The sequence below is a fragment of the Delphinapterus leucas genome, chromosome 13 (assembly GCF_059928025.1).
Source record: "Delphinapterus leucas isolate spDelLeu-1000000601 "Yukka" chromosome 13, BTC_Dleu_Yukka2, whole genome shotgun sequence".
Classification (NCBI taxonomy): domain Eukaryota; kingdom Metazoa; phylum Chordata; class Mammalia; order Artiodactyla; family Monodontidae; genus Delphinapterus; species Delphinapterus leucas.
Window position 1 is genome coordinate 48,787,358 of NC_143141.1, and position 23,177 is coordinate 48,810,534.

At 40.5% G+C, this 23,177-nt stretch overlaps 1 protein-coding gene across 1 annotated transcript in view; it reads right to left on the bottom strand.

Annotated features, from left to right (window-relative positions):
* EML6 (EMAP like 6) overlaps positions 1-23,177 on the bottom strand; it is a 126,969-nt gene that overhangs the window by 63,842 nt on the left and 39,950 nt on the right. Inside the window, exons 13-19 of the mRNA XM_089922490.1 lie at positions 22,822-23,024; positions 20,206-20,317; positions 19,807-19,934; positions 16,094-16,235; positions 12,830-12,982; positions 12,530-12,661; positions 292-380 (exon numbers count right to left, since the gene is read on the bottom strand). Of these exons, the coding sequence (XP_089778616.1) occupies positions 292-380; positions 12,530-12,661; positions 12,830-12,982; positions 16,094-16,235; positions 19,807-19,934; positions 20,206-20,317; positions 22,822-23,024 (959 nt within the window). The remainder of the gene's footprint in view (positions 1-291; positions 381-12,529; positions 12,662-12,829; positions 12,983-16,093; positions 16,236-19,806; positions 19,935-20,205; positions 20,318-22,821; positions 23,025-23,177) is intronic.

The window sequence follows — 23,177 nt, forward strand, 5'->3', positions numbered from 1 at the left end:
AATGGGAAAAGTAATATGTAGCATCCAAATTGTTAGCTCAGTCATTGTCTTCCGGCAGAGAAAAATTAAGCAGAATGCCAACTATGCATTGCTACGTTTGTGGTATAGTAAATCCATATGTCCTCAGAAAGTAGGAAACCAGGCTAAGCAGGCAGATTTAAGAAATGGTCAAGCTTAAAGATACACAAAATATAACTGATATTAGTGAATAATAATTGATAGGTTTTGTTAAAATGCACATACTAAATTTTCATGAAATACTTTTTAAAAAGCTTTGTGTCTGACTGTTACCTCTGAAGGTCTTATTATATGCCGTTTGCCTCTTGGAGCTTCAAAAAAGAGTTGTTCTTTGGCACCTGAATTAACTTGCAGTAATTTCCCTGTTATGATAGAATAAAGTAGGAAGACAATTAAACTCTGCATTTATCTTTTTGTTATAAAGTGATGAGCATGATTGCAACTTCTGATTCATTTTAATCAACGTCTCATAAACTGAGTAAATATATGTTGAATGATCCAGAAGTGCATGTAAAGACAATTACATGGCAAGGTGCAAACTCCAAAGCTATGATTTTTAAAAATATGAACCTCATAAAATCTGACCTTGAACATCCTTCAAAACTAGAAGAATCAAGCTTGCTGTGTTTTCCTCTGTTGCATTGAAAATAGCTATTCTTCCAAAGCCTGACAAAAATTTTTTTTTTTGCTCTTTTCCCCTGTTGCCTCCTAGCACAGAAATGTAGTAAAAGCAAACTGCTTTGGCAAAAATTATGGCACTGGAAGCAAGAACCTCGTAAGCGTTTGTGCTTACTAGGATATAAATTCTAAATTTGCCCTTTAACATTTAGAAACAGGAAGACAAGGACACATAAAACAAACTGTAAATGCTTATTCCATTTCCCCCTTCCTTTTTTACTTGAAAATTTATAAAGAAATCCGAGACTTTCCCCAAAACAAAATGTTGAGCAAAAATAGTCTTTCGGTCTGATGTAAATTTTAAATCTTGGACTCATTTTGATTAATGTTGAAAAAGATTAGACTTCTTAATTCTCCTCCTATCATATCAATGATCCTTTATGGCTTGAAATTTAAATGACTCAAAAGATCTACTTTCTAGTATTTTTTCAGCATGTTTTAAACGATGGGAAATCTCAAACATATATGGAAGTAATAGTATAAAGAAGCCCTATGGGGCCAATGTCCAGCCTCCATGGTTATTAGCACATGGCTGGCCCTGGTTATTAGCACATGGCTGGTTATTAGCACATGGCTGGCCCTGCTGCAGGAACCTCCTCATTCCCTCACCCCAGATTACTTTGAAGAAAACGTCAGATATCCTAACATTTCATCTGCAAATAATTCAGTGTACATATGCACACTAACGTTTCCTACTCTCTCTCTTTCTTGCGTAACTATTTATATCTAGTAGCCTTGAAATGTCCTTCGTGGTAAAAATAATAGCAAAATAAGAACTCCGTGTTACATCATGTTCTTTAACGTTTAAGTGGGTACCACCTAGGTCTGAAATCTAGTTTGGCTAAACTTCAGGAGTTGCAGGTCTGTTTCTAAATGACTAATTAAAAACAAGTTTCTCTCATTTCCTAAATGAAACCTGGATCATTTCCAGTTTGCTGAGTTATGAAATAGTGATTAGGGGGTTTGCCTTGGCTGTGAGGAGCAAGTAAATTCGAAAACGTTTTCTCTGAAATGGGCCCGTCTTCCGGACTTTATGGCTCAACATACACAAATCAGAAAAGAAAAAAGGGAGTTAAATCAGCTTTGGCTATTTAGCATTATATGAAAATGAGTAATCAATATTTTTCCAATGAACTAGATATATCTGCAAAGTATACTTTTAGAATTCTCAAGAGTGACTGCAAATAACAAAGGAAGTGGGAAAAGGATTAAAAGATTCAATGAAAACATTCTTTGAATATAGATAATTTTAGATATTTTTGGCCATGAGATCGATACTAAGAGAACTCAAAGGATTGTAGCTCTCGGATAATCCTAACAACTCACTTTACACCACAGTTTCAAAGATCATACTTTACTTTAAAAACAATCCCAAAACTATAAAAATAGCTCAGTGAAGTATTTTCTGACTGCAGGAATGTTTACAAAACCACTTCTGCAAGCACCAGAAATGCTTTGCAGCTCCACAGACACCTGTGGGTACCTACCAAGCCCACACCCTTCCCTGAGAACTGCCCTCCACCGTGGGCTGGGCCCCTGCGGTCTTGTCTGCACTCTGGAGGTGGACGTTGACCCAGGAGCGACCAGGCTGGAGACTGGGCTAGACAGTCGAATTCTCTCTTCTGGGAAACTGGAATCTTAGGCTGAATCAGTGGGTGCCTTGCTGGGAGGAGATGTAGCCTTTGGGACTGGGGGTGGCATTTGGGGGCAACAGAAAGTGGGTCTTGTGCAAATGAATTAGGGAAAGCCGGCCTGTGCAGAGAGAGGGGCCACAAGCAGGCACCAGACCCAGGAGAGCAGTGGACACTGAGACGGGCTGCCTCAGAGCAGGAGAGGAGGAGAGGGGAGCTCCCTGGCTGGGTTCTAGGCATTTTCTGATTCATTCCTAAAGCCAGTTCTTGGGAGATGTGGCTTGCTGCTCTTGGATTCTATGAAATATCCCTATCTTTCCAATAAAGTCATTCTTTATTCTTATTTTTAAAATTTAAGCTGGCTTGAGTGGGTTTCTGAAATCAAGGATATGAAGAAATTTTTAAAAAATCAATTATTCTTGTGTTAGGAAGGTAGAATTATGGGTGTGTTTTCCCCCCCAAATTTTCTTTACTACTGTTATTAAACTGTATTTTTCTTTTTTTTTTTTTGAAGCACAGAGGAACGATTTAGGTCACCACTCCTTTTTTTCCACTGTCTGCTGCTCTGTAATATATAACCACGGAAATATTCTGAAGACAGGAGCAGAAGCAAAGAGCAAAAAGTATAATTTGACCCTGAATAACAGTGACCCTATTCTTTTAGAACCCTCACATTTTTATTAACTAGAAATGTCTATTCACACAGAATAAGAGAATTGAGATAGCCGTCCCCATCACTAAGCAGGTACAGTAAATCACACATATTGCAGGTGCCTAGAGCTTTATAATCCAGAGTGATTCATACATGTCACCCCAGTTGCTATAGAATTTACAAGTTAGAACAATTCCAAAATTGGTACTAAATAAACCAAACACATCAGGGCATTTGCAGTGAAAATGGGAATGAGATGTCCTATCATGGCTCAAACTGTTAGTTGGTAAAAGATCTTACAGTCCTAATATTTCTGGAAATGAACTAACAGCAGCGAGAAAATACCCTTCCATGTTTCCTCTCTTTCCATTTATATTTTTTCTTTCTCAGGCATTCTGTGCAGGAGTTTTTATTCAGGGGTAGCTGCTGTTCCTGCAGAAGCCCGATGAGCTTTTCAGTTTTCCTGGGACCTGAGGTTGCCATGGACACGGAAGGCTGAGGAGGCTGGCGGCTGTGCCATTCCCCACCCCTGACGAGCCAGCTGGCTCCGGCAAATGTGTTCACTATTTTTGACAAGATCAAAGGAATGAAACAGATCCCTGCATCTAAGTTCTGCTCCCTTCCCTCTGTAGGCCCTCGAGGCCCTGCTGTGAAAAGCTAGGCTGATCTTGAGGCAGCCTGGCACATGCTGGAGGGTAGGCATTTTAGGAACTGGGAGATCAGGAGCAGAAGAATATCAATATGACACACGTCTCATGGCAACAAAATTGGAGTTAAACCAGGGAAGATTCACGGGTACACTTGCTCTTATTCTCCAGATGGCATAACTCCTCCCTAAAAATCAAAAATATTCTGTTCTCCTCTCAGGCCACAGAAACCATTTGGTCTGATCCTCTTAACTAACTGAAGGGGCCACTTAGGATGAGAGGCAAAGTGGCTTTTTAAAGACCCTGGCCTCCTTACTCTGTCTTTCCTATCGCCCTATGTGCTAGTTGGACCACAGACTCTGGCTTTGGGCAGAATTATGGAAATAGTGAGGTTTGCCTCTCTCCCTGCAAAGTGATGGATCCACATTGAGGACCTTAAAACCGACCTCCGCCCAGGCCCCTCTATGGTGGCAGCCCACCGATCCCCACCAAGGGCTTATTCTTCCCATCCGGAGTTAACTCCTCTTTATATCCCTACATCTGACAGAGGGCCTACAACACATTTGAAGAATAAAAAAAATAACCTTCCCCAAATGTAAATACAAGTGCAATGTCCCGTCTCATCGCCATTTAGGATAGCTACTATCAAAAATGAAACAAAACAGAAAATAACAAGTGTTGGTGAGGATGCAGAGAAGTTGAAACCCTTGTGCACTGCTGGTGGGAATGTAAAATGGTGCAGCTGCTGTGGAAGACAGTATGGTGGTTCCTCAAAAATTTAAAAGTGGAATTATCATTTTTTCCAGAAATTTCATTTCTGGGCATATACTCAAAAGAACTGTATACCCTGTTCATAGCAGCATTATTCACAATAGCCAAAAGTTGTAGGCAACACAAGTAACCACTGATGGATGAATGGATAAACAAAATGTGGAAATAGGCAGTCTACCTGAAAAAGAATTCAGAATAATGATAGTAAAGATGATCCAAAATCTTGGAAATAGAGCAGACAAAATGCAATATACATTTAAAAAGGACGTAGAAGAACTAAAGATGAAACAAACAACAATGAACAACACAAAAAACGGAATTAAAAATACTCCAGATGGGATCAATAGCAGAATAACTAAGGCAGAAGAACGGATAAGTGACCTGGAAGATAAAATAGTGCAAATAACTACTGCAGAGCAGAATAAAGAAAAAAGAATGAAAAGAACTGAGGACAGTCTCAGAGACCTCTGGGACAACATTAAATGCACCAACATTCGAATTATAGGGGTCCCAGAAGAAGAAGAGAAAAAGAAAGGGACTGAGAAAATATTTGAAGAGATTATAGTTGAAAAATTCCCTAATATGGGAAAAGAAACAGTTAATCAAGTCCAGGAAGCACAGAGAGTCCCATACAGGATAAATCCAAGGAGAAATACACCAAGACACATATTAATCAAACTGTCAAAAATTAAATACAAAGAAAACATATTAAAAGCAGCAAGGGAAAAACAGCAAATAACACACAACGGAATCCCATTAAGGTTAACAGCTGATCTTTCAGCAGAAACTCTGCAAGCCAGAAGGGACTGGCAGGACATATTTAAAGTGATGAAGGAGAAAAACCTGCAACCAAGATTACTCTACCCAGCAAGGATCTCATTCAGATTTGAAGGAGAAATTAAAACCTTTACAGACAAACAAAAGCTGAGAGAGTTCAGCAACACCAAACCAGCTTTACAACAAATGCTAAAGGAACTTCTCTAGGCAAGAAACACAAGAGAAGGAAAAGACCTACAATAAGGAACCCAAACAATTAAGAAAATGGGAATAGGAACATACATATCGATAATTACCTTAAATGTAAATGGACTAAATGCTCCCACCAAAAGACACAGATTGGCTGAATGGATACAAGAACAAGACCCATATATATGCTGTCTACAAGAAACCCACTTCAGACCTAGAGACACATACAGACTGAAAGTAAGGGGATGGAAAAAGATATTCCATGCAAATGGAAACCAAAAGAAAGCTGGAGTAGCAATTCTCATATCAGACAAAATAGACTTTAAAATAAAGACTATTAGAAGAGACAAAGAAGGACACTACATAATGATAAAGGGATCGATCCAAGAAAAAGATATAACAATTGTAGGTATTTATGCACCCAACATAGGAGCACCTCAATACATAAGGCAAATACTAACAGCCATAAAAAGGGGAAATCGACAGTAACACATTCATAGTAGGGGACTTTAACATCCCACTTTCACCAATGGACAGATCATCCAAAATGAAAATAAATAAGGAAACACGAGCTTTAAATGATACATTAAACAAGATGGACTTAATTGATATTCATAGGACATTCCATCCAAAAACAACAGAATACACATTTTTCTCAAGTGCTCATGGAACATTCTCCAGGATACATCATATCTTGGGTCACAAATCAAGCCTTGGTAAATTTAAGAAAAATGAAATTGTATCAAGTATCTTTTCCGACCACAACGCTATGAGACTAGATATCAATTACAGGAAAAGATCTGTAAAAAATACAAACACATGGAGGCTAAACAATACATTACTTAATAATGAAGTGATCACTGAAGAAATCAAAGAGGAAATCAAAAAATACCTAGAAACAAATGACAATGGAAACACGACGACCCAAAACCTATGGGATGCAGCAAAAGCAGTTCTAAGAGGGAAGTTTATAGCAATACAAGCCTACCTTAAGAAACAGGAAACATCTCGAATAAACAACCTAACCTTGCACCTCAAGCAATTAGAGAAAGAAGAACAAAACAACCCCAAAGTTAGCAGAAGGAAAGAAATCATAAAAATCAGATCAGAAATAAATGAAAAAGAAATGAAGGAAACGATAGCAAAGATCAATAAAACTAAAAGCTGGTTCTTTGAGAAGATAAACAAAATTGATAAACCATTAGCCAGACTCATCAATAAAAAAAGGGAGAGGACTCAAATCAATAGAATTAGAAATGAAAAAGGAGAAGCAACAACTGACACTGCAGAAATACAAAAGATCATGAGAGATTACTACAACCAACTCTATGCCAATAAAATGGACAACCTGGAAGAAATGGACAAATTCTTAGAAACGCACAACCTGCCAAGACTGAATCAGGAAGAAATAGAAAATATGAATAGACCAATCACAAGTACTGAAATTGAAACTGTGATTAAAAATCTTCCAACAAACAAAAGCCCAGGACCAGATGGCTTCACAGGCGAATTCTACCAAACATTTAGAGAAGAGCTAACACCTACCCTTCTCAAACTCTTCCAAAATATAGCAGAGGGAGGAACACTCCCAAACTCATTCTATGAGGCCACCATCACCTTGATACCAAAACCAGACAAGGATGTCACAAAGAAAGAAAACTACAGGATAATATCACTGATGAGCATAGATGGAAAAATCCTCAACAAAATGCTAGCAAACAGAATCCAACAGCACATTAAAAGGATCATACACCATGATCAAGTGGGGTTTATTCCAGGAATGCAAGGATTCTTCAATATATGCAAATCAATCAATGTGATACACCATATTAACAAATTGAAGGAGAAAAACCATATGATCATCTCAACAGATGCAGAGAAAGCTTTCGACAAAATTCAACACCCATTTATGATAAAAACCCTGCAGAAAGCAGGCATAGAGGGAACTTTCCTCAACATAATAAAGGCCACATATGACAAACCCACAGCCAACATCATCCTCAATGGTGAAAAACTGAAAGCATTTCCACTAAGATCAGGAACAAGACAAGGTTGCCCACTCTCACCACTTTTATTCAACATAGTTTTGGAAGTTTTAGTCACAGCAATCAGAGAAGAAAAGGAAATAAAAGGAATCCAAATCGGAAAAGAAGAAGTAAAGCTGTCACTGTTTGCAGATGACATGATACTATACATAGAGAATCCTAAAGATGCTACCAGAAAACTACTAGAGCTAATCAACGAATTTGGTAAAGTAGCAGGATACAAAATTAATGCACAGAAATCTCTGGCATTCCTATACACTAATGATGAAAAATCTGAAAGTGAAATCAAGAAAACACTCCCATTTACCATTGCACCAAAAAGAATAAAATATCTAGGAACAGACCAACCTAAGGAGACAAAAGACCTGTATGCAGAAAATTATAAGACACTGATGAAAGAAATTAAAGATGATACAAATAGATGGAGAGATATACCATGCTCTTGGATTGGAAGAATCAACATTGTGAAAATGACTCTACTACCCAAAGGACTCTACAGATTCAATGCAATCCCTATCAAACTACAACTGGCATTTTTCACAGAACTAGAACAAAAAATTTCACAATTTGTATGGAAACACAAAAGACCCCAAATAGCCAAAGCAATCTTGAGAACGAAAAACGGAGCTGGAGGAATCAGGCTCCCTGACTTCAGACTATACTTCTAAGCTACAGTAATCAAGACAGTAGGGTATTGGCACAAAAACAGAAAGATAGATCAATGGAACAGGACAGAAAGCCCAGAAATAAATCCACGCACATATGGTCACCTTATCTTTAATAAAGGAGGCAGGAATGTACAGTGGAGAAAGGAGAGCCTCTTCAATAAGTGGTGGTGGGAAAACTGGACAGGTACATGGAGAAGTATGAGATTAGATCACCCCCTAACACCATACACAAAAATAAGCTCAAAATGGATTAAAGACCTAAATGTAAGGCCAGAAACTATCAAACTCTTAGAGGAGAACATAGGCAGAACACTCTATGACATAAATCACTGCAAAATCCTTTTTGACCCACCTCCTAGAGAAATGGAAATAAAAACAAAAATAAACAAATGGGACCTAAAGAAACTTCAAAGCTTTTGCACAGCAAAGGAAACCATAAACAAGACCAAAAGACAACCCTCAGAATGGGAGAAAATATTTGCAAATGAAGCAACTGACAAAGGATTAATCTCCAAAATTTACAAGCAGCTCATGCAGCTCAATAACAAAAAAACAAACAACCCAATCCAAAAATGGGCAGAAGACCTAAATAGACATTTCTCCAAAGAAGATATACAGACTGCCAACAAACACATGAAAGAATGCTCAACATCATTAATCATTAGAGAAATGCAAATCAAAACCACAATAAGGTATCATCTCACACCAGTCAGAATGGCCATCATCAAAAAATCTGGAAATAATAAATGCTGGAGAGGGTGTGGAGAAAAGGGAACACTCTTGCACTGTTGGTGGGAATGTGAATTGGTACAGCCACTCTGGAGAACAGTATGGAGGTTCCTTAAAAAACTACAAATAGAACTACCATATGACCCAGCAATCCCACTACTGGGCATATACCCTGAGAAAACCATAATTCAAAAATAGTCATGTACCACAATGTTCGTTGCAGCTCTATTTACAATAGCCTGGGGATGGAAGCAACCTAAGTGTCCATCATCGGATGAATGGATAAAGAAGATGTGGCACATATATACAATGGAATATTACTCAGCCATAAAAAGAAACGAAATTGAGCTATTTGTAATGAGGTGGACAGACCAAGAGTCTGTCATACAGAGGGAAGTAAGTCAGAAAGAGAAAAACAAACACCGTATGCTAACACATATATATGGAATTTAAGGGAAAAAATGTCATGAAGAACCTAGGGGTAAGATAGGAATAAAGACACAGACCTACTAGAGAATGGACTTGAGGATATGGGGAGGGGGAAGGGTACATGTGACAAAGCAAGAGAGAGGCATGGACATATATACACTACCAAATGTAAGGTAGATAGCTAGTGGGAAGCAGCCGCATAGCACAGGGAGATCAGCTCGGTGCTTTGTGACCGCCTGGAGGGGTGGGATCAGGAGGGTGGGTGGGAGGGAGACTCAAGAGGGAAGAGATGTGGGAATATATGTATATGTATAACTGATCCACTTTGTTATAAAGCAGAAACAAAAAAAATGTGGTATATACACACAATGGAATAGTATTCAGCCTTAAAAAGGAAAGTAATTCTGACATATGTTACAACATGGATGAACCTTCAGGACATTATGTTAAATGAAATAAGCCACTTACAAAAAGACAGATACTGTATGATTCTACTTATATAAAGTACCTAGAATAGTCAAATTCATAGAGCCATGAAGTGGAATGGTGCTTGTCAGGGTCTGGGGGATGGAGAAGGGGGAATTACTATTTAATGGGTATAGGGTTCCAATTTTATAAGATGAAAAGAGTTCTAGAGATGGATGGGGATGGTGGTTGCACAATAACGTGGATGTATTTAATGCCACTGAACTCTATACTCAAAATGGTTAAGATAGTAAATTTTATGCGAGGTGTACTTTACCACAATTAAAAATAATTTTAAAGAAATCTTCCCAATCAAAACATATTCTTCCTATGCCCCAATTTCTCTTGGTCCTTCACTCCATAAAGCATAAATAATAATTGGTTTTAACACCCTAATGGTCAACATAGTGGTGGGATTCACATATTATGTCAGGTGTTGTGTGTGTGTGTGTTGGGTTCTAAATAAAACTCACCACACTCTATTCTACATATGCATAAAGATGACCCTTACTGTTCTAAAGCTTTCTCACAAAGGGGCATATCTAGGGATGTTAGCCAGAGAATAGGGTGAAATCCTTGCTTTTTTTTTTTTTTTAAATCCTTGCTTTTTAAAAAAACGATAAAGCATAGAATATCAAAGAAGGTGGGTGAGAAGCAGCTGCTTCCATTCACCCCCTGGACCTCACTGGTTCCTAGATGTCTCCCAGGCCAGTGTCCTGCTTGATCATACATGCCAGCCTAAGCCCTCAGCGCTGTATCTGGATGGTCCTGACGTGAAAGTGAGAGGAACTTATCTGATTTCCCTTTGCCCTTCTTGGGACTTGCACCTCTCACAATAAATGACATGCATGCCTTCTTCCCATCTATTGCACTGTGTAAAACGCCTGCGGGTTGTAACACTTAAGTCCAAATTCTGGTGCAGCAAGTACAGCTACAAGTAAATCCCTGCCCGGCAGAAGGATCAGTCTCCGGCCACTACTTGAAGAAATACGTGAAATAAAATATTCTGGCATCTCTGAAATAACCCTTTTTGGTCAAGGCCCTCATCATCTCTTTCTCCTGGTTTATTTTAGTTGCTTTCTAACTCCAGCCTCACTCACCCTCCCCAGGATGGTAGGGAATGCCTCACTCTAATCCCTCAGAGTTACCTAATGCCTACAGGATAAAGTTCGGGGTTAAACTTCCTAGCTTGAGGTAACAGTTCCTTTATTTGCTGTCTTGGACTTTCTGCATTCCCTGCCCTTCCCGCCCTCAGCCACTCAGCATTACTGTTTCTTAATCCCCCGTTCTTCTTCCCACCTCCACATAGTGGCACACCCTGATCCTTCAGAGCCTGGGACGCTCGTCTCAGATGTCGCCATCTAGTGAACTTCTACTCACCTTTCAAGATCCATCTCAAAGGTCACTCCTACGAAGTCTCCATGGATTCCCCTGGGAGCTCTTTCCTCAGAGACACCACTTACTACCACAACAGACTAAAACTTCTCTGAAAGCTGGGACCCTGCCTGTTCCAAAGCAAATCTGCCCCGGACTCCAACATCAGCCAAATCTCCGGGATGGGTTTTAAAAGTGACCCACCCTAGAGCACGGATGCTGCACCCTGGGTACTTAATGTTGGCTTGGCCCACTCTGAGCCCCTGCTCACCACTTCCCCTGTGACCCACCATTTCTTACTCCCTTGCTTTACCCAGTCTGTGCTCTTATATTGTTCAGGTACAAGCATGTCTCTCGCACTAAGTTATAAACTTTGCAGAGAGTAGGAACCACGTCTCACTCCCTTCTGGATCCTCCACATTTTCTGGCTTAAGACTGCACATGGCAAGAGCTAGGTTTGTTACATAAATAAACAGACAAATCCCCATGGCATCTGTGGGCATGACTTGGAGGAGGTAGGGGGTAGGTTGGGAGTTTTGAGAGAAACCAGAGAAACTCTAGGTGAGCTGAATGTAGCTTCCTACCTCCAATGGAGGGTGAAAATTACTTGAAACCTCTTGGGCAGTTCTCTGGGAGATGGAGAAAAGGGAATGCAGTAAGGAGGAGATACAACGCAAGGACACAGCATGCCATACTCAGAGGTGAAGTGGTGGCTTGCTATAGTAATAGCTATGGCAATAGAAGGCAGCATATATCTTCAGCAGTCTTAAAACTCAATGGCTTGAGTTAATAATTATAGGGACTTCCCTGGTGGCGTAGTGGTTAAGAATCTGCCTGCCAATGCAGGAGACACGGGTTTGAGCCCCAGTCCGGAAGGATCCCACGTGCCGCGGAGCAACTAAGCCCGTGTGCCACAACTACTGAGCCTGCGCTCTAGAGCCCACGAGCCACAAGTACTGAGCCCACGTGCTACAACTATGGAAGCCTGCGCACCTAGAGCCCGTGCTCTGCAACAAAGAGAAGCCACCACAATGAGAAGCCCATGCACCTCAATGAAGAGTAGCTCCCGCTCGCCGCAACTAGAGAAAGCCCACGCGCAACAACGAAGACCCAACACAGCCAAAAATAATTAAAATAATTATAATAATTTTATAAAAATTCTATTATAATTAAAATAATTAAAATTTAAAATAATTAAAATAATAATAATTATAGTAGTGGTAGTAATAATAGTAGTAGTAGTGGTAGTAATTATAAAAAAAATAATAATATGGAAAAATATTCAAAATGTTAACAGCAGCTGCCTCTGGGTTCTAAAATTACAACCAGTTCTGTTGTGAGTTTCCCCCTCTGTTTTTCTTTAAAACTCAACTGCCATTTGCTCTGGAAACAGTATATGAATGGACATGATTTTTAAAAACTGAAATTATATTTTAAGAGCCACAACATACTTTACCTCTAGAGTCCCAGTCAATGTGTGTAATGTAACTAGAAGCACCTTTACAGATGCCAACCCTTTTGCTTGTAAGGACGTTGTAAATATCCACAAAGTTATCATGGGATGCCACAGCAAGGTATTTTCCTGTATCTATAAAGAAAAAATGAGTGGTTAACACCAAAACATTTTATGTGGGAATTTACTTCCAGGGACTTAGCATTTTTAAATGGGTTAAAGGTCAAGGAAATATTTTAAAAGGGTCCACTCTTGTAACTTTTTGTCCCAACACATTTTAAAAAGTTTTGCTGTCATCTTCACCTTTTGAAAATTTAATGTCAGAGATCATTTCTTTTCTGTGATGGAAGGAGACCATGTCTTCAACAGTGTCAGCATTTACAACCAGGAAACTCCCATCATTCAACCCAACTGCTAAGGCTTTCCCATCAGGGGAGAAAGCACAGCATCTTCCACCTACAAAAGAATCCACAAAGAGCACTGTTATGATCCGAGACTTTGCTACCAAACAAAGCAAATGAAGAGATGGGGAAGTGTGCATGTGTCCATGGACACGTGACTGTGTCTTTAAATTAACACTCCTGGTGAGAAGAACTAAAACTTCATAATTTAAAATATCTCTTCCCTCCAAACCCAAGGACAATGATTATAATATTAAAAATAAGTTTTCAATTTCTTTGAGGTTTATCCATTCATTTCTTCGTATCTGAATACCTGGAGTTTTCAAAACACAAGTAGAGTGAAGGGGGAAAAGGAATAAAGGATTAATATAACCAGTATTTCTACTCCCAAGATGTGATACTTAAGAATGGGAGTTCTGTAATAAAATTTCTGGAAACTAATTTTTTTCATATCATGCTTTACACACAGAACTTACTTTAGAGCACCTTGTTGTTCTACTTTTAGTCACTCTAATTCTCTGATCCATGGATTATAATCCATAATTCTAGAGGTGGAAGATTTTGTTCCTGTCTCTTCTCTCATGAGAAGAATGGAATATGGACATTCTCTCCAAGGGTGTCTGCAAAACTGGGCTGAGGGTGCTACATGATCAATGCTATCTACTGCTTTGTAGGGTCACAGGGAGACATTTCCACACGAAGAGTATGGACTCGGTGGGGGGTATATTTAATAAGAATCCTATTTAAGGACAGGCCCCTCCCTGGCCCTGTTCTTATTGTCAAGACTTTGGTGAGCACAGCCCTAGGATGGGACAGTCGTGCTGCCTTGTGCTAAGGCATTCCAAACTGTGCTTCCACACCCACCCCTCATCCACTGTTCAGAGCAGGCTGAAAAGCCACATTCACACCAATAACTTTAAATTGGCTCATGTGAAGTATAAAATACCTTCCTTCCTTTCTTCATCCATTCACTTTGCAGTTATTTACCTACTATGTATCAGGCACGGTGCTAGTGCTGAAAGAACAGAAAGACCAGCCCTTGAGGAGGGACAGCACGATTAGGTTAAGCATAAAAATTTATTGTACATGGGCTTCCCTGGTGGCGCAGTGGTTGAGAGTCCACCTGCCAATGCAGGGGACACGGGTTCGTGCGCCGGTCCGGGAAGATCCCACATGCCGCGGAGCGGCTGGGCCCGTGAGCCATGGCCGCTGAGCCTGCGCGTCCGGAGCCTGTGCTCCGCAACGCGAGATGCCACGGAAGTGAGAGGCCCGCGTACCACAAAAAAAAAAATTTATTGTACAAATGATGACACTGGACAGTAAAAGGGAGAGCTATTAATAATTACACCAGGACACCAGCTGTAAACTGGGTTGAGTGGCCATCCTAACTCAGATGTGTTAGCTGTTCTTTTGAACTAATTTTTAACCTAGTGAATAAAGTCCATTGGCTGATATTCAAGTCACTCACAGCGAGGACTTGGTCTGTTATTTCCCCAATACAAATTAGTGGCCAAATTATTCAGTCCTGTAGTGGGTAAGAGCATGGGCTTTGGAATCAGACTTGGGTTTGAATCCTGGCTCCACTACTTACTGAGACCCAGAAGTCCAGTGTGAAGAGAGGCAATATGGTGGAGGGAGGCATCATCATGCAGTGGCCACAGGTGTGCTCTCTGAAGCCACGCTGCCTGAGTATGAATTCAGTTCCATCACTTACTATCTGTGCAACTTTGGGCAAATGACTTAAGTTCTCTGTGCCTCAGCTTCATAATTTGTAAGTGGAAATAAAAAAGGCCTTACTCATTGGGTTCCCATGAAGACCAAAGGCAAAGTGCTAGCACGGTTACTGGCTCAGCAATATTAGCCACTGTCATTATTGTCACTATTGTCTTGACACCTCTTTTCATTTTATCCCCCTAGAATACTCTCCCCATGTCTATTTATAAAAGTACCTAGCACAACTACTCTGGGGCCAGGCCCCAATCTCACCCTTTCCTGTCTTAACTTTCACAAATCCTTTGAGCCTCAGCTCTTAGGTTTCCTCCCTGATGGAGTTGTCTCTGGCTGTGGGCCTTACCCTGAGCCTCCAGGATACCTTGCTTGTGCCAGAGATCTTTTGTTTGTCCTCACCCGCTCTCTGCCCTGCTCTGTGCTGGGAGCTAGCCTTCCTGGACTCGATCAGTGGGCCCCTCACCCCCTGGCTTCTGATTCATTTGGTCAAGGGGCAGCAGGAGACTGGAGGGAGGGTAACAGGGAAGGAAGGATAAAGCACAGGGAGGCTGGGGCATGTGCTCCCTTGGCTGCCTCCCTGTGGGGTCACTGCATGCTGGCTGAACCTCCGGGCTGACCATCACAGCCCCTGCCAGGCTGTCGTCTCACACAGCTCTCACTTTCAAGGTTCCAGCAACTGCCCCTCCTCTTGTCCCTTCAGGCCCAGGGCTGGCAATGGTACCCGGCTGTTACTAGCTGTATCGTGCTGCACCAGCCCTGGTCATTTCCTATACCCTGCCCACCCCTTTACAAATAGTCCCGTTCTGAGATGCTCCTCAAGTTACCCAATTTGAATGGACCAGCCGTTGCTGGGAATCTGTTCAAATTTTGTCCGTCTCTGACACTAGTGACAGGACTGTTCACCCTGGGATCCCCAGCGCCTGATATACAGAAGCTGATCAATAAATGTTTCCTGAATTTGCACTTCTTGGTATACCTCTTAGCTCTAGTGCATACGGGTGTTCAATACATATTTATTCGTTTCTTGATATTAACTATTATTTTTAAACTGACTTTCATTTTTCAGTAATAAAATCAGTTCTGGAGACGGTTAGGCATAAAAATAAGCAGCATTCTTTACAAGCTGATGAGTTTCAACTGGCTCCCACAGTTCTAGATGAGAAGAGGAAGGACATATTGCCCCCAGGTGGCAAATGTCTGTGCAGTGCAAGGAAATAAAGAATAGAGCTGGGCACTGATAGATCAGGCCAGGCTTCTGGAATGATTCTCCAGGTGATTAGCTATATGTGTAGCAACAAACACTAAATCCCCATCACCCAGCATATCTGGGGGCATGTAATAGGTGCGCTTGGTAAATATTAGCTGGACGAACAGACGAATGAATCCAATACTTTCGGGTGTAAATACTTTTACAGATGTGTACGGGGACGTCACGTACCTTTTTTGAGTTTCCGTACTGCCAGCATACGGTGCTGGGAGGATAGTTCCCAGATCCGCAGTGTTTTATCGTCGCTCACTGTTGCGCAGACAGGCAGGCGAGGGTGAGCCGCCAGCCCCCATACTTCTCCTTCCATGTGCCCCTGTAGGGGAGAAACGGGGCAACAAAAACCAGTTCATGCTTCTCGGCTAGCCCTTCCTGCGAGTGTCCCAAACAGGTTCAAATATGAACAAACACAGTTTGAGTTTCCTGGAGCCAAAGTGATTGTACTGGATAAATTTTTCGCTTGAACTTGAATCTAAATCTGGGCCTGCGTGATGCTAAAGCATTCATTTGGAAAGCAAAGTAGGGACTCACATTGCTCCTAAATTTTGTTTATATGATGCCGAACATCTTTCCATTTAGAAACATCCGAGTAAATAAGGAACTGCTCTCATTTTATCCTGTTTGACATTGAATAAACACAGTATATATGTATCTTTTCATAAAACAGCTTGGTCACAATGACACAAACCACTTTCTTCCATAAAACCATATTCTAAAAAATGGAGGTACCACTTATCTCTGTCAGAGGAACTGGACAGCAATATTCTTGTTAATTAATTCTATTTCAGTTCTTTGAACGCACAGATTTGGCAGAGCAGATTAGAGAGAGCTAAATTTTCATTTTAAGCGTCCTGGGTATAGCTCAGGGTCAGCATTTATTCACAAATTGTTCTATCCATGGAGCACAGAAAACCGAAAGGGGCTTGATAGGCATTGGACAAATTCCACATGCTGACGTCTTACCACAAACACACTTAACTGGCTTAGAATAATAACTGAGATGAAACAGTGTTTAACGAATGAACAATTAGGGAGAAAATGAATCTGATTTTTCTAACTTATCACTCAGTAAAGCAGTGTAACGAATGATTAGATACGGAACAATAAAACAGACCAGATTGTTTACTGAATTTCTGCTTTTAGTGGCTAATTATAACAAGGCTTTGCTTAGTAAAGCAAAAAGGAAGACCACACACCGGCATGTGAAAGGTGTTTGTAGTTGGAACGCTTTGGGGAACAGGTGGCTCTCCAAAGAGAAACTGGAAGATTCCGGTTTAACTGGGAAGCTGTTTGAGCAAAACAGTAATTTGGCAGAAGATACAAAGTTCCCAATGCAGCTGACATTCAAGTATCTGAGAAGGGCGTAGATATTGGTTTTGAATTTATTAGATTTGGGTCACCCGACATCCCCAGTTTTCTAGTTTCCTTCCCTTTAGAAGCCTCCCACCCCCAAGGCCACGGTCAGAGGATGGGTCAGGCGTGAGCCCTCCCTTGTCCGCCAGACTGGATCTGCTTGGGGCTCTTTTACAGACTGAGTCCTTCTGCACACAGAGGACAGGGTTGTGGGGCTCTCAGACCCTTTCAAACCACTGCATCATATATTGATTTAAAATGGTATTTCTTTAATCTAATGTGATTATGTACTTTACTTCCTGGATCCTATAGGAACGGACAGTGAGTGGGGCAGGCTGGAAGTCTCTTGAGTGGCACAAGGAAATGAGCTTGGGACTTTACTTTCCTCCTGACCACCCTAAAACTAATAATAACCAGCTGCATAATTGACAGTTGATTATATTCAAAGTGTATACAATGGGGATTTTCAGAACTCACCTCCTGTCTCTTCTCTCCTCCCCCCAACCTATTCTCTTAAAAAAAAAAAAAAAAGCAATCTATTCTAAGTAACATTGAATTGCCATGCTACAGAAACTAGAAAAATGGTTCTGAAATCTCCCCACAGCAGGATAGCTGATGGTCTTAACGACGCTGCTTCTACTATTCCTTAACTTTCCCTCCGTGTCCACCTCTCAGGACAGGACTGTCAGCCCCTACAGTAAGCCCTATTCCACCACACAGAGCACAAGGCTGGTCTTGGCAGGAGTCCAACAAACACTGATTGAACTGAACTACTGAGTTCTACCTAGGAGGAGATGGCAAATGGTTGACAGACTGGAAGAGGAAAGAGAGATGCTGAGATAAAGGAAAAGAATGGCACACGTGTAAGGAGAGAAGACGGTCCTCCCAGCTCCACCACCTGCCTGCCCAGTGCTTAGGGGGTCATGCCTTCTGCACTGTTTTCATGCAGTCTCCATGCTGAGGCGTGTGGAGAACTGTCTGGTGGAGTGACAAAGAAAAGGCTCTGGTACCCGACAAAGCTTAGTGTGAATCCCAGCCCTGCAGTTCTTAGCATGTGGTTGTGGGCAGTTTACTGGGTTTTGAGCCCCTCATCTATAAAACAATTATAACTAAGCAAAGCTGTCGTGGAGATGAGAGAGGAATTTTGTACAACAGTATTGCCTGACACATAGTAGGTGCTCAATAAATGGCACCTGTGGTTATTTGCATTATTAGAACAACAGAAACAAATATAGTAAAGAATAGAGTTGTAGAGAATGAAAAAGTGAAAAGCCTTTATTGTCAAGTTTAAAACATATTTAAACAAAATTAGCTCAGCTATTATTTACTTTTTAAAAATTGAAAATGTAGAGTTTAAATCTTACGGTGCTATTTAAATCATATTGTAGTATAAATCTTACAACATACTTAGCAATATAGCATGTGGCAAACAATTTAAAGTCTCAAAAATTTGAGGATTAAAAAGAAAGAAACACTGAACTTTCAATAAAATTAAATTAAAAGTCATGGTCAAGGAAAACGAAGGCAAGTGCAGCTGCAGAATAAAGAAATCTCCCCTCAAGGACGCATCTCAGCACAGTTCTCAATCTGGGCTGCCTGTAGCAATCAGCTACAGAGCTTCTGAGGTTTGCTTCTAACACAGAACTTTTTTTAAAACACAGATTCTTATTCAGGATATCCAGGGTGGGGCCTGAGCACATGCACTTTAAAAACCTGATCCGTGATGTGTGTGCAGACCTGCTATCAGGTGTAGCAAATCAGAGGGCCCCTTTCAGTGGGATTTTGGGGACTAGTCCTAATACAGCAAGGCTGCAGGTATGCATCAGGTCAGATGTGTTGGACAGGTGACCCTCATGATGCTCCTGGTTTTCACACTCTTGTGTAACCACCTCCCTTTGAGTGCGGTATAGCCTGTGGCTTGTTACCAACCAATAAGATATGGCAAAGGGGATGGATGTTCATGATCACACGTATGTGATGATATGATTATGTTATTTAAAGTTACTTAAAGGCACAGTAGTACCCGTTTTTCCTCTTTCCCTTGCTCTCTTTGAGGAAGCAAGCAGCCATGTTGGGGAACCCCATGTGACGAGGAACTATAGGCAGCCTCTGAGAGCTGAGGGTGGCCTCTGGCCAATAGCCAGCAAGAAACGGAAGCCCTCAGTCCTGCATCCCCAACGAACTGAACTCTGCCAACAACTCGAGTGACCTTGGAGCAGATCCTTCCACAGTTAAGCCTCCGATGAGACCACAGCCCTGGCCCTTATTGCAGCCTTACAAAACCTTAAACAGAGGACCCAGTTAAACTGTGTTCAGACTCCTGACCTGCAGAAACCATAAGATAAGGAATGTTTTTCTTTTAAGCTGTTAAGTTTGTGACAATTTGTTATACAGCAGTAATGATTAATACAGCATTTGCCTGACCCTGAAAGTGAGTGTCTCCTTAAATTTTGCGCCCTAAGTGCCCCCTGTTGCCTCACCCTGGTTCCAGCTCTGGTGGGAATTGTGGTTTAGGATGTGTGCAAACACAGTACCTGAATGAGCAGTGTCATTGGGCCATTCTTATCAATTTCCAGGATCTCTCCATTTTTCGTTCCCACCAGGATATGTCCATGTCCCAAAGTGATGGCACGAATTGAAGGGTTATCTTCCAAAAGCAAGCCTGAGGAGGAAAAATTGCATTTAATACTGCAAATGTTATATTTAGTATAATAAAAAATAAAACAATTGTAATGATTATATAAATTCTCTTTTTATAGTTCCAAAGTACTAGGTACTAGGCAATTATCCTTGATATTTCTACCAGGAGCCAAGGGCTCTGAATGTGGAAGAAAAAAAGACAGTTGATTTGGTAATGGTTTTCCAAGAACTTAGTACTATCTTTTCCATCTCTAGGAACAGAAAGATTTCTACTGCATACTCAGGAGTGGCACCTTTTGAGCTGGTTGACAATGCTGATCTTTTAATGGCATAAGTCTTCAAGCATCTTTCAAACATATCATCCCAGAGTTCCACAATTCCATCCTTTCCACCTGTTACAAAACCCTGTGAAGGCACACATCAGAATTATGTACACATCAAAATGACAAGGTACCCACCCAGCCTCAAAAGGATTTCCCCTTGGGTAAAGAAGCTTTGTTTGTGTTTTCTTCCTAAGTAAAGGGGCTGAAAAATCTGAATGATAACATAATATTAATATAATATTTTCTGGAAGCTTCTCTCCCCTATTTCTCTAGCAGGATTAAACACTTTCTCATTGTGTGTCCATTTCACTTTCTTCAGACCATTGGTTGGAATTTGGCACCCTGAATCATGGATGGTCATTTCTGTGCCCAGTCCCCTGACTGGAATGTGGATTCTTACAGAAAAGGACCAACCTCAAAGCCTGGCAGAGTTTCTGGTATCTCATATATTCCTGCTGAATGAACTGGAATTAACATCACAATTAAAAATGACTGTTAAATATTTTAAAATATTTACGTCCAGGAAAAACATCATTATTTATTATTAAGAGTAACTTAGGTATTTCACATAACAAAACTATCCTGCTATTTTGTTCAATACACAACAATTTCCACAATAATTAAAATCCAGATTAATTTTTACAAAACCTGGAAAGTAAGAAGTTTAACATATTGGGTATTTTTTGCTAGATGATGATTTCTACTCTTGTTCTAAGCTTATGATTTCTTGGCTTTATTAGTTTTCCTTTTTGGCAACTTACATATACAAACTGTTCTTTAAAAAGTTGTTTTTTTTTTTTTTTAAAGAAAAATACTGAGTAAGTCAGTATTCTGACTTACTTCTAATGTACTTCATTTCAATGAAGTTCACAAGGAAATAATATTTTCGAAGTTTATTATATTAAATATCCTTATTTATCCTTATTATAGATTGTGAACCTGGGGACATTCACTCTCCAAATTAAATTTAAATGCAGTATAGTATAATGTGATATCCCTGCCATTTCCCATGATTTTTCAGCTTAAGTTACCAAGCAATAAAAGAGTTTAAACAAGTTATATCACATCTTCTGAGTCTACAAAAAACTTTGCATTCTGCTTTAATCTTTTCTAAAACTTGAAGTTTAATCAAAAACAAATTTGCTAGTGAAAAACATCTTAACCACTAAAACAACCATTGTAGTTGCACATCTAACAAGAACCTACTTCCATAGCGGGATCAGCATATTTACCTGGGAACAGGTAAATGCAAAATGAGGCTTACCTTAATAAGGTGTATTAGGTGGCTTAGACTGTTTGGAGGTCAGAGAGCACACATAAACTGGTACCATCAGCAAACTAGCAGTGAACAAAAAATTGATATTTTCTGGCAAATTGATTGAAGAAACTGTTTTAAGGGCACTGAAGGTAAGTGTGATCTATTTATTTTTATTTTTTTTGCCATGCCTCGAGGCATGCAGGATCTTAGTTCCCCAACCAGGGATCGAATCCATGCCCCCTGCAGTGGAAGCAGGGAGTCCTAACTGCTGCACTACTGGGGAATTCCCAAGTGTGATCTTTATTTAAAACAACACTGCAAGGCAGGGGACAGATCAGGACAAAGATGAGCTTGAGTAGAAGTACAGCTGGTGTGATGGTTAATTTTATGTGTCAACTGACTGGCCACAGGGTGCCCAGATTAAATATGATTCCTGTGTGTGTCTGTGAGGGTGTTTCTCGATAAGATCAGTATTTGAATTGCTAGATTCAGTAAACTGCCTTCCCCAATGTAGATGGACATCATCAAATTCATTGAGAGCTTGAATAGAACAAAAGGTAGAGGAAGGACAAAACCACCCTCCTTTTTCCTGTCTCACTGATTGAGCTGGGACATCTTATCTTTTCCCACCCTCAGACTGGGATTTACACCATTGGCTCCCCTGGTTCTCAGGCCTTTGGGCTTGAACTGAATTACACCATCGGTTTTTCTGGGTCTCCAGCTTGCAGATGGCTTAAGTGGGACTTCTCAGCCTCCGTAAGTCCATGAGACAACTCCTTATAATAAATCTCCTTTTTGTATATGTATATGTATATGTATGTGTATATCTCTATCTATATCTACATCCTACTGGTTCGGTTTCTCTGGAGAACTAACACAGCCAGTGAAAAGACTTCACTCTGACACGCTTGTTAAAACTGAGCCTGTCTACACAGGAACAAGCTGGTTATCAACATAACTTCAGGTCATACTGACGGGAGGGACAATAATCCAAACACCAGGCACTTCCAGGTCTCTGCTCATTGTACCACCGAGGTGGAAGACATTTCTCAGGACTCTCTTGCTACTGCGTGTCTGCATTTATCCCAACACTTCTTAAGGAGTCCTTAGGAGTGACAGCCAGGAAGAAAAAGTGTGAAAACAGAAGAGAGAAGTTGCACATAAAGAAATAATTATAAACAAAAGAGAAATTTAATGCTCCTCTCCATTCATGATAACTATTTCCTAATTCAGAGGGTACCGTTTTTACACACAGGCATCCTCTTGGTGTGGACCTTCCTAAGCCTAACTTAAACTTTTAGAAAGCTAATGAGGAAAATAGACTATACCTTATCCAATGCATACATAGCAAACACGGGCCCGTCATGAGCTTTCACTGTCTTTAGTAGGAGAATCTCCTTCCAAATAAAAATATCTCCAGTAGCTGCTCCTGAGAACACCAGATCTTCCATTCGCCCATAAGAAACGCACATCATTGTTTCTAACTTTCCAACACTTCCAAAACTTCCTCTTTTAGAGGTGAAGCCCCCACCTGGAGTGGACCAAGAGTATTTATTACTTTTTGAAAAACTGACACCTTCTATGGACATTTAGAATGACTATCTTCAGTGAAAAACCCAGTGTGTCTACATTATGTGTCTACATAAAGCTGTATTAAAATGGCAGAAAACATCACAACAAAAAC